Source organism: Pygocentrus nattereri, chromosome 2 (assembly GCF_015220715.1).
Source record: "Pygocentrus nattereri isolate fPygNat1 chromosome 2, fPygNat1.pri, whole genome shotgun sequence".
Classification (NCBI taxonomy): Eukaryota; Metazoa; Chordata; class Actinopteri; order Characiformes; family Serrasalmidae; genus Pygocentrus; species Pygocentrus nattereri.
The window spans coordinates 28888362-28901276 of NC_051212.1; the positions used below are offsets into that span (position 1 = coordinate 28888362).

The 12915-nt window shown below is 37.7% G+C and overlaps 1 protein-coding gene across 1 annotated transcript in view; it reads right to left on the minus strand.

Moving 5' to 3' along the window:
• Window positions 1-461: 461 nt before the first annotated feature.
• The window catches only part of myoz2a (myozenin 2a), a 12733-nt gene continuing 279 nt past the window's right edge, over window positions 462-12915 (minus strand). The window contains exons 2-6 of the mRNA XM_017713926.1: window positions 11248-11335; window positions 8589-8755; window positions 8273-8384; window positions 2251-2428; window positions 462-1624 (exon numbers count right to left, since the gene is read on the minus strand). Coding sequence (XP_017569415.1) covers window positions 1369-1624; window positions 2251-2428; window positions 8273-8384; window positions 8589-8755; window positions 11248-11329 — 795 coding nt within the window. The 5' untranslated portion in view covers window positions 11330-11335 and the 3' untranslated portion in view covers window positions 462-1368. The remainder of the gene's footprint in view (window positions 1625-2250; window positions 2429-8272; window positions 8385-8588; window positions 8756-11247; window positions 11336-12915) is intronic.

The window sequence follows — 12915 nt, forward strand, 5'->3', positions numbered from 1 at the left end:
CTGTTGGGCAAAGGAAAAAGAGGGCTGGGGTTTGAGCAAAAATGAACGGGACTCTATGGGAGGAGCGAGGGAAGGAAAAATGACACATCAAGGATGTGCTGATCTGTATGGCTGTGCAGTAGACTTTGGGGTCCTATCCTTTGTGAGTACAGGTAGTTTGGTGGCTGTAGGGCAACAATGTAACAGAGTTTGTGTGGTACAGAAAATGAGAGGGACTCTATAGGAGAAACGAGGGATGAAAAAACTGATAAACAGATGAGTGCATGTCAGAACAACGTATCCCATTTATATATATAAGCCTGAGTCACGGAATCAGACTGGACAATCTGGAGCTGGAACAGTCTTGATAACTTTGTTGAAATGTGTTGAAATGTGTTGAAATGACGGAGTTGTGCTTTGCTTTGCATAATTAATGTTGGATTATTTTCCATTTCTGTTAAGAATAGAGCACCACGGCAGCATGTCTTTCTTCCACCATTTATTTTCTTTTTATAAATAACAGTAATAAGGGATAAATTACATCTTCAATGTTATGTCTATTTACAGGTGTACTGGTATGTACAGGTGTAGATTCACATGACAGTTGAAGAAATGTCTATATATGTAGAACTATATGCAAAAAGATTTGCTACAACATTTTACATAAGACATGAAATTTTAAGTAAACAAGTATGCAATTTAATAACATTACTAACTATGATAATTTAAGCATGTAGAACTTTCCTTCGCATTGAAAAAAGTTTAAATAGATGTTGTCTACATGTCTTTATCAGGCACTGTAAACAGCTTCACGCACATGGGCACCTTTGAATATGCAACCTGAATTATAGCTTCATGTGCATCACAATACACTAAAAAAAAGCAACACATTGAACTTACTTGATTAAAATAGGTACATAATTTCCTCATGAATAATAAAGCCTGTCACTATCAAGATTTCATAAGCTGATGAAATTTAATGTCAGTGTATGTAACCACTACAGCTCTATAACAGTACAGGCCTAAAGTGGCTCAAATAAACAAATGTTACTCCATTCTTCTCTTTGTGGGATTCTTTTGGTTTAAAATAAAATAATAAACCTCCAAAGTAAGAGTTCTGACCAATCACAAGAGAGATGTTGTCACCAACAAAACATAATGGATTTAAACTCAATAAAGAAATCGGTAACTAAATATCAACAGCTTGAATTTAAGTTAAAAGTTCAAATAAAATGAGCACAAATATATTGATATTTTATGTAAATATACATACTAGAATAAATATAAATACCCCCCTCTGACTTCATGTGACATATTTTAATTATAATCATGCCCACACTGGAATCAACTAAATTCAGTGCAGTACTTTTTCTGTCTTGAAAGCTTAACTCAGAGCTCATCAGACTCAGGGATAAACACGGGCGGCACGGACGACATGGGCTTTAGGCTGACAGTAGGCAGGACCAGAGGGGCACTTTCAGCCACCCAGCCTAGAGCTGTCCTGTTGAAGGAGGGTCGTGCGGACACATGTTCTGCTGGAGGTGCTGGGGGAGGAAGGCTGGGGATGCTCGAGACAGTGTCCACCTCAAGTGGCTTCACTGGGACTTTAGGTGCTTTTCCAAAGCCGCCGAAAGGAGTGGCCACCCTAGAGGACGTCAAATGACAAATTAGATGTTAATGCTGCTACACTGAGAAGACTGAGGAAGGAACTGGCTGAGGACACAGCTCTCACAAAGTGCCGTCTCATTGCAGTAAAAAATAGCATGGTCTCAAACAAGTCACCTCTTGTTAAAGCAAGCTTGAGATGATACTCTTACACTCTACTCACTGTTTCAAATTCAAAATGACCTTGCTAACTACACAGTTCTAATTTGAAAATTGCTGAGCTGCATTTTTTTGCTTAGAAAATATGGCCAAATCAACTGGGGAAAGGAACTGGCTGGGAATACAGCTTTGGTACAACAGAATCTCATTACAATGAAAAATAACACATCCCAAACAATTCACCTCTAGTAAATGCAAGCTTGGGTAAATCTAAGGCAAAGTTTCATTCATTCTACTCACTACTTCAAATTACCTTGCTAACTATACCATTCAAAAATTGATGAGCTGCATCTTTTCGCTCACAAAATATGGTCCACTCTCACTACAAGGCAGGATTATTGGCTCCTGCAGTATCCCTCATAGAGGAGGAAGGCTGCTGATAAAACCATAATTCACTAGGAGAAGACAGCTAGGTTATAGACGTTCTTTATGGAGAGCACTACTCACCGGTTAAAGCTCTTGTACTCTGGTATTTCAGGTCTGGGCTCAAGTTCAGGCATTTGTACATGCAGTGTGTCAGCTAGAGAAGGGTCACTGCTGATGGCCTGCTCCCATGGAGAGTGGTAGGATTTGGGAATGGCTGTGCAGTTGAACCTCTCTGCTGGAACATCCTTTAAAGGACCTCCTAAAAATGGACATGGAACAAATCAATGGCTCCTGTTAAATGAGGATGAGGAGCCTCTTTCTCCAGGCTTCTTAGTGGTCATTCCATTGGTAAAGTTAAACTAGAATATCACTGCTGTTGGACCAAAACCTCCAAAATGGTAACTTTATATAGGCGAAGGAAAAAGCATACTTAACTTATAATGTAAAACAATGGGACCAGACATTTTCCCAAGTAATTCTGGGCCATTTCCTTTAGTCAATTCATCTTGAAATTTACAAAAAAATGAAGGACATTTTTGGGGTATTTTCAAATTATGTCAAAAACTAAAAAACAACAACAAAAATGCAGGTACAAAGTTTTGCTCTGACAGAAGCAATATGTTTTATGATTATAAACAAATCTATTTTCTCCACATTACTCTGCTATCAGTTAACTAGGAAACATTTGTGTTGTATTGGGCTGCTGGGGAGCAATGAGTGGTAAAAACCCCATGCTGTAAAGTCAATTCACATCTCTCCACAAAGAAGGCCAGGTTAAAATAAAATGGACAATACAAAATGGGCCTTCTTGTTGTCAAAATTGTTAAATGACCACAATAAAAAAGCATTCAAACACAATAAAAAACACTTTTGTAAATGTGGTGCCACTTTGTCTTAAGTATGCCTAATAACCATGTAATTACACACTAACAATGCAAGCAACAACAATGTAAAAGTTGGTAATAGATTCACTGTTACTGATGGATTACAGTAGTACAACTTATGTAAAAAAACGTGTAACAGCTTCAGGTTTACTCATGTAATGACACAAAAGTATCTCAATAGTCATGTCATAACAGCATATGTTCTCTTATGTAATTACATGTTTGTAATATGTGGGTAATAACATTTGTATTAATTGCTATAGTAGTACGCCTGTGTTGTGATTTAGTAATATAACCAAATTTCTGGCTTAAACTCATTTTGTAATGTGAATGGTATTAAGGTGTATGAGTCTTTCAGCTCATACAATATTAGCCTCACCTTATTACACATGTTATTACATAAAGGAAACTGCTGCTATCAAGATATGCTTGTGTACTTTTTAAGTGACAGTACTATAATCCATCTGAAACATACATCAGCAGTAGTTACATTGTTGCTGTAATACATATGTTACTACACATTTATTACAGACACTTAATATACATAGACCATAAATATTTGCTTGCTCATCAACAACGACAGAAGTATACTTTGCTTCCTAAATGGTTCTTTGATTGGACATGCAGTTCTAGTAAATTGGCATTGAAACTTTTACATTTAAAAAAAGTTTCTTCACACTGTCATGTCTCATTTCCAAAGATGCTTCTTTAAGGAATTACACCTTGTAAGGTTCTTTAGATAGCCAAAAATTGGTTCTGTGGCATTTCTCCAAAGAATACCTTTTGTGTGCAGGTCTTGTGGTACCATGAGGCAGAAAAAGAGAAGGAATGACAGACAGTGAACAGTGCACCTTGAAGATAGGCGGCCAAAAAGACCTCCCACGTGGAAAAGGGAGAAACAGACCATGTGATAGGAGATGAGAAATGAGCCTTAGCTGGCCGAGCAGAGAGACAGCCATAGGTCAAGGAGACACATTACCTGCTGTGCCATCATGGGAAAAGAATGCACCATGCCTGCAGGCGTCTTTAAAGAATACTCTCCATGAACACATTTGTGTGTGCTTGTATGATCTGAAGACAGAGCCACTTTCATTTTAAATGACTTAACTAAAATCACTAAAAAGATGATTTGTATTTCCAAAGATTCCCTATAATCAGCATAAAACCTTGCAGTCCATTGATCATTTTTTGTGTTGTATGTAAATATAAGAATTTTATGATTCACTGTTAGAAATAAAGGTACTGTGTAGGTACATTTTTCATTCAGGGTACAAATGATATAATTACAATAGTGGTTTTAAGGTTTTGTACACCTTAAATAACTTTTTCCGAGTGGAAAAGTAGATATTTGTCTTTGCATAACTTTTCATATTTGTCTTTTCATAGCTCTTCATAACCTAATGTTTGAAACAGAACAATAAAAATAAAATGAAAAGCCTGGAGAAGAGATGGGGTGTGTGGAGGAAAATGTAATTTCATGGATTATGGTACAATTATGTTCCATGACTAAAGGCACTGAGATGTACCCCTGAGGGCAACACCCCAGTGAAAAGAGGGGTACTGCCCCACTGACAGTTTCATACGTTATTTCTGTAAGTCTACATTTTGTCATTGAGTGTCTCTCAGTGAACTAGATTATTAATATATGCTTGTTTATTCATTAATGCATTGTCTCATTTACAATGTAAAAGTTCACATTTTACATAAACTGATATTATTTATGCACAGGTGGTTTACAAATTAGAGGATATACATTAATAAATGAGTGGAGAAACATAACAATCACAGATGTTTTCAGTCAGGTGTACTACGTGACTGAAGCAGTTAACATCTTACCATGATCTGTGGCTTATAACCTTGATGTTAACTTTTTGTATCAAGATGTCAAGAGGAAAAGATGGAAGTGTTCATTTTTGGGGCATGAATGACAGCAGCTTCAGTCACAAAGACTGCTCAACTAATTAGGGTTTCAATAGGAACCGTGACAAGCTCTATATAGTTCTAAGGGAAAGACGTCATTAAATCAGGCTGGAAATTGTGGTCACTGACATTCACTGACTGTGATGCCTGTGCACTAATGTGATATGTAAGGAAAACAGAGTAACTGTGCCTCAGTTAACTGAGAATATCAGTACAGGATGTCAGGAAGTCCAGATGGATGTTCAGTTGCATGTTAATACAAACAGCTAATCAGCCAATCACATGGCTGCAACTCAATGCATTTAGGCATGTAGAGGTGGTCAAGACAACTTGCTGAAGTGCAGACCGAGCATCAGAACGGGGAAGAAAGGTGATTTAAGTGACTTTGATTGTGGCATGGTTGATGGTGACAGACAGGCTGGTCTGAGTATTTCAGAAACTGCTGATCTACTGGGATTTTCATGCACAACCATCTCTAGGGTTTACAGAGAACGGTCCGAAAAAGAGAAAATATCCAGTGAGCGGCAGTTGTGTGGACAAAAATGCTTTGTTGATGTGAAAGGTCAGAGGAGAATGAGCAGACTGGTTCTGGGTGATAGAAAGGCAACAGTAACTCAAATAGCCAACCAAAATCTCAGAGGAATGTTTCCATCATCTTGTTGAAATTATGTTACGAAGAATTAAGGCAGTTCTGAAAGCAAAAGGGGGATCAACCTTTCACTAGCAAGGTGTACCTAATAAAGTGGCTGGTGAGTGTAGTCAGATAGCAGTGCATAAACCACTTATTACAAAGACGGATAATCAGATGAGTCATACATCATCATGTTCTCCACAAGTGGGAGAATGCATATCGCTGTTGTCGGAACAAAACCTTGTATCTCCAAAATGGTAACTTTACAAGAGAAGGAAAAAACCTACTTTACTTTTAATGTAAGTCAATGGAACCAGACATATTTCTAAGCAATTTTGGGCCATTTCTTTTGACCCATTCCTTATGAAAGTTTGACATAATATAAGAACAAAAGGTATTTACAAATTATGTAAAAAACTGGAAAATGACAAAAATGGAGATAAGAGGTTTTGTTCCGACAACAGCGATATGCAGTGTACACAAAGAGAACTGTACAGGCCTAAATGTTTGACCCCTACAGTGAGAGGGGCTCATGGCTCTGTTATGCTGTGGGGGGATTTTGCTGGCATGGTAGACTTGGGTAGACTCATTTTGTTCAAGGAAAGGGTCTCTCAAAGCAATACAAAGTTATTCTAACTGATCACCTTTATCCTATGATGAAACATTTCTATACTGACAGGAGTGGTCTCTTTCAAGATGACCCCACAGAGTATGTGGGGCCATTGAATGGTTTAGCGAGTATAAAAATGATGATACGTCAGTCATCAGATCTCAACCCAATTGATCACCTATTGAGATTTTGGGCCAAAATGTTAGACAGAGCTCTCCACCACCATCATCAAAACATCAAGTGAATGAATATGTTTGGGAAGAATGGTTTTCAACCCCTCCAGTACATTTGCAGAGACTTTGAATAAGTGTCAGATTTCTGTGTCAAGTTTTTTCCTTTTATTTGTTTTGTATCAAGAGTCAGCAAGTTAGTGCTACTGTCTTGAGCACCACCGTTCTATCAACCAACCCCAGTGCAAAATGTGACAGTCAAAATAACAGTAGCATCTTTTAAACCTAAAGTCCTCAAAGCAAGTGTGGGGGGTTGGAGATGCAGGGAGGCCCATCCAAACGAGTATCCCTCAAATCTCTGCAAGCTGCCAGGAGCCAGCAAGCCCAAAACAGTGGTTATGTAAGGAGGGTGTTCTGCCACATATCAGCCTCACACTGTGGACAATCTCTTAGTTTATCAGCCTCAAGAAAACTCCTTAGCCTCAAGAAAGTCCCTGAGCCACTGAGCAGGCCTTTGAAAAATATTAGAGGCAGAGGAGTCTTGTTTTGATCCTTAATTCTTTTCTATCCCTTTACAAAAATAATGTATAGTAATACTATGTGAACTTACAAAATTGAAATAGTGCTGTTTAATACTTAAGTAACAATATAGCATAATGTTTTCATATTTGTTTATCATTCCTGTTGTACTGTAGTTATGACAGTCATCCATAATGATACCTGTTGTCCACAACACTTGATTGTGGCATCCTGTTGTCTTCAGATTCATTTAGGAGTCTTGCAGAAATTCCTGTTAATCTTTTTCATAAGGATCCTTACTATGTACTGAATATGGAATTACATTTAAACAGTGCAGCAAAACAACAATGATAACTCTAGATTTCTAAAAGTGAAGTTTACATATTGGTTGTGCATTACAGAGTGACTGTAAAATGACGCAAAATGACTGCTATAGGACTCAGGTAGTAGTAAAAGGATACGAGATATTCCTGACAGTTTTTGCTCAGAGCACAGAAAACTTACCTCTTAATGAATCATTCATGAAGGGTTTGATTTGAATGCTAAACATTTAATAATTGCCATTAAAAGGCGCAAAGCTAATGATGGGGAGTCATTTACCACACAATCACTTTGCACTACAGCCACTGTTGAACCCAGTGCTCTTGGAGGGTTACAAACCAAATACTTCTTAGTACAGTAAAGACTTTGTACAAGTCGCCAAAACATTCTCTGATCTAGAAACAGCAAGACCAGGTTACGGAGGTGGAAAGATAACATCTGTTGGAGATGCTATCACAGACAGTTACTGCACTGGGCCGGCTCTTAGAAGACACAGTAAGTACTTGACAAACTTCCTGTAGAGGCACAGGGCTATTATAGAGGAATGTTCACAGAGACAGTCAGCTCAAGAGGTGAAGAGTGTACAGGACAAATTCTATGACAAATCCATTGATCTCTGTAGTGAATTTAGGGGAGACTGAGGTTGATTGGCACAGTTTTCATTCCATGTCATATATCCCCAATGTAACATATGTTAAGATAACCCCAACATCAGCAAATTGTCACTGTGAGGACCAAACCTTGACCATTTGCTTTTTGTTTTTTGCAGAATTTGTGAAGACTCAGGAACTCACTCATATATTTACCCCGAATCATGTGAATAGTGGCTGCTAGCATAAATACTAATAGTGTTAGCTTCTTAACTAGCATGAAAAGGAACTGGAAGAGTAAAGCATTCACTAAATTGTCCCTCAACAGGATTAATACTACTTCTAGCAGAACTACCATTATTGGCAGTGTTTTGACTATTATGTTTGAATTTATTGTATATTGTGCTGTAAATTGAACTGCTTCCATGCTGACTGGATGCACTAGAATGAATACTGACCTGGGGCCATAATGCCAGGACTAGTACATGGATCGGCCTGGTCAGCTACACCATTAACATTGGTTTTGATATCTGTGGCTTCATTAACTGGTACAGCAGGAATCACACTGTTCTGTAAAAAAAAAAAAAAGAAAACGAAAGAAAAGAAGATAAGGAAAGGAGCTAAAAGTTATTTCTATTTATTAATTCAAACTTTAGAGTCATGGTAAACTACAAGAGACATATAATTTTGTTGCCTAACATTTAAAGCAGGCAATTAAAGAAGGTATTTACATGAATATACCGACACCACACATAACAAACCGGTCACACTTACATTGATTTGAGCATTTGCTTCATTCTGAATGTTCTCGAATGTGTATTTTTCTGAGCGTTTCTGACGCATCTTGAAGAGCCGAGATCCTCTGTTGGATGCTAAGGAGAGCTCCTCCAGCATAATTTCTTTAGGTGCATTCACCTTCCGCCCCACATCCACCTCCGACTCTGAAGATATGACAAATCGCATATTAGGTGTGCAGTTTCAGTAAAGACCTTGTAGCTAATTTGACCAAATTGGAGTGTGTGAAACAGGGGTGTCCAACTGGGTTCCTTCCAGACAGCAGCTCTGCTTCACTAAACGCACCTGATTCAATTCATCTGCTAATTAGTGTGTTAGAAGTGTCAGAACAGGGAAAATGATACTCTCTGTAGAGCTGTGGTCTGGAAGGAACCCAGTTTGACACATCTGATGCAAAGGATTAAAAAGTAAGAATTCCATATGGCAGAGTTAATTCAATTACTATTATAAAGTGACCTTGTGTATGCAGTGTATTTTTAACCTGACTCTAAATTTGAACACAAAGTTGATAAAAAAGTGCAATATATTTTGCACTCTTTGTTTGACATTTGCATAGTACATAGTACATTTACTCAATCATGAATAACCTTAACCTGTGCTCTACCAGCCGTTTGGTTACAGTGAATGTGGAGCTCATTCATTTGTTGAGGCCCTGGCTCAATGCTATTCTATAATTCTTATAGAGTACAGATGTAGACATTATTGGTCTATCAAAGGCTGCAAAGCTATCCCACTAGCATGTCCTCACAGCTGTTAAGAGTCTTCATCTTCTCCGTCACCATGCAGTTGCCCGTGTCCAGAAATAGCAGTTCAAATGTACAACTACAAAAGGATTAGTTACTTTCACTAGTAAAACATCTCATTGGATTATTTACAACCCAGCCAGGGTGTGGCAGGCAGCTAATTACAAAAATAAACCTGAGCAACTGAGGACAGCTAACTGTGAGTTGCTCAGAGTAATATACCAAGTACAGAGCAGTTTGCCTCCGAACTGAATTACATAAGTACACTACTTTATAGAAACTTGCATACATTACTGAAATGCGCATGAAACAATAAGAGTATTTTCTGTCTCAACACTTTCAAGCAACTAATTGACTATGGACTGTTTATTATATCCAAACTAATGGCATGAAATATACTAATATCTAACTCTCTTCTCTAGAGTTGCTGCGTATTTATTTTTTGCATGGAGGTTATTAAGGCCTTTATGGCATATCAAGGCTTACAGTGGCCCAAAAGGTGCTTAAACATTTTAGACATTTTACCTTAATTAAAGTTTATTGTACTGAAGTCATTTACTACTTGTTACTTTAAAAATGTGAACAAAATGACATTTGAGGCAGTTTGAGAGAAAAAATTGGTAGGCAGTTTGTGTGGAGAAAACACAAACAAGAATTCCAACCAGACTGCACTAAGAGTCCTGTAAATCACAGAGGAGGAAACATCAAAGGTTGTGGTGTTGGTGAGCTTGTGTTCAGTGATGTAAATGTGAACTGAGAAGTGCGTAAAGGTATTTTGGAAGCAAACCTGCAGAGTTCTGCAAATAATGCTCGAATTATAACAATCTGAATCTCACCAACCGCCTTTAAAAAGAACATTATGCCAAGGACAAATGCTTGATTTCACTTTTTGTTCCCAAACACAACAAACTTAATACATTGGAGTTCATTGCACAGCTTGTATTTAAACCACAATGAATTTGTGAGCATTATAATCTGAACAGACTGTGATTTAATGAACTTTTCACAAAACTGTGAAAATTACAGTGAATTATTTTGACCCCTAGTGCCATTGCTGAAAGTGCTACATGGCCATTAATACTGTCATAAAAGGTTTCCGTTATATTTTAATATAAATTAAGGCTGAATTGCTGGATTCATGCAATACTTTTTAATTTATTTATACACTGTCCACCCACAGGTGCATTTTTTCAGAGCAGCTCTTATAAGGATACAAACTTTACAGAAAGCTGTCAAAATTCCCATTCACCTCTATGAAAAATTTTAGATTTATTTTCAATCTGCATAATGCTAAGTTTATAGTTCAAAATTCTACATTACTGAACTACTTTTTTGTATATTATGACTAAACTAAGTATCATTAATTCTGGTTGTCTCATTGCTAACATTAGCTAGATTACATGACAACAAGGACACACAGTGTCATTGATGTGAAGCAGCAAATGCTACTGAAGTGCTAATAGCACCCCCTTGTGGAAAATGTAAGTGATTTAGTGAGTGAAGAGCCCCTCCTTGTTTAAAATCTGAGTTAGTGAGTGAATGAGAAAAAGAGTGAGTGAGTGAGTGAGTGAGTGAGTGAGTGAGTGAGTGAGCGAGTGAGCGAGTGAGCGAGTTAGTTACTAGCCAGGTCCATGAGATATTTCACACTTAAACAAACTACATTTGACCCATCATAACATTGTGACATTTCACATGCATGTAGACTAATCATTTAGAATTACTAACACATTCTAAATTTCCCATGCCACCTAATCAGAAATATGAGTGCAGCATTTTGACAGATATTAGTTGTGCTCAACAGTTCTTCATTAGATTGACTGAGATTTCTGCCAGTGGAGCATGGATAGGCCAACTGCTTGTATTTGCCCCAAGAAATGGCAAAGACTTCATCATACCATCAGCACCATGAACCTCTCTGCAAATGGCCGCTGCCTGCATCTTCCTCTCCCTTGTTGTCAGAAAGAATGGTTGTGACATGGTGCCCTGCAGAGCAAACAAGCATTGTTTCATTTATACATACCACACGCAAAGACTTCAACTTCATGTTTTCCCATCAAACACAGAAACACTTCCAAACAGACATTTGCACACACAGTTTAGCGGATACACAGCGCCAGTGCAAAGGATAATGCTAATATGTCCCTTAAATAAACATTGAACCCATGTGCTGTTTACATGCACATTGTCCTACAGAGAAATGGAGTAATCAAAATGCCTGATCCAAACCTGACTGGACTGAACAGTGCAGCCAAAGGCACTGTGTGACGTTACATGAGGCAGGTTATTTAGCTTCAGTGATTGTACAGTGAAGAATGCTGACAGTTTGTGTCCATCCATATTACCATCCCAATATCCCTTTCCATGTTCCTGTCCAAGGACAAAAGGCCTACAATATTTTACACTGGCATGTTGCATCCAAAATAAAAAGATCAGAATTTTCAATCTGGAACGATTTATGGTTGTTCCACTGGTAGAATGGAAATATTGTAGCATGGTCAGAAAATGTTCATATTTTCATATTCGCATTAGTTAGTAGTTCTTCAGCAGTCATTCTCTGGTTTATTCTGACAAGGACCCTTACTGTGAAGGAAGTGTTAGCTGCTTTGTTTTGTGTTTATGCCTGTACAACAGGAAGAACTAGTGAGACAGTTCTCAGACAAAAGTGAGTACACACTTGAGCTAATGCTAGAGCTAGCTGTTAGCCTGAAGCCCCGCTTTCTGTATGGCATGGCTGGGGCAGACTACAGCCTTTAGTAAAGCACAACAACCTTTGCAGGAGTTGTGTGTCTGCAGTAAATGCTGCAATATAATCAAACAAAAAAACATTTTGCACACAACTTTAACAGATGGTTCTCTGTGTGTGACATGTGCCTATGTGTTGAGCTGCTAGTGAGTAATGAGGGGTGAAAAAAGAGGATTGAGAACTTCACCGCTTTAATGTCGTTATGTTATAACTGAAGTTTGGGTGGAGGAATATGCTTGAAACCCCACCTTCTTCTCATCTAACGCCCTATAAAAAAATATTTAATTACTATGTATTTAATCTACAGGCAGACCCAGAACTCCAGCCCAAGTTCTCCCTCCTCCCTCAATCTTCAGTCTTCTCTTATATTACCACCACATGTTGAAGGAATGGTCTCAACTCACAAAATAAAGATTCATTGAAAGAACTTTTAACTTTTTTAAAACTTTTTTAATAAGTGTATATGCATTCACTTTAAGAAAACTACTGAAGGCACAATCTTTAAAATAAAGGTGAAAGAAGGCTTCTTTGGAGTGATGCCAAAGAAGAACCACTTATGGTTCGCAAGAGAACCTTTCAATATCTGAGCTGCATAAGAAAATTATAGAATCTGCAATTTTTATTTTAAAATTTTATATTATTATTATCATTATTATTATTATTATTATTATTATTATTGTGTTAAGACCAGACAGAGAACAGTAAAGTATTCTCTTATGCAATGTAGTGATCAAAGTAAGAAAATCAAAGGAATGTCTCAGAAGCTGAGAAAGACTCAGGCAGGTCTAGAAAAAACGAATGGGATTAAGATGGAATGCTT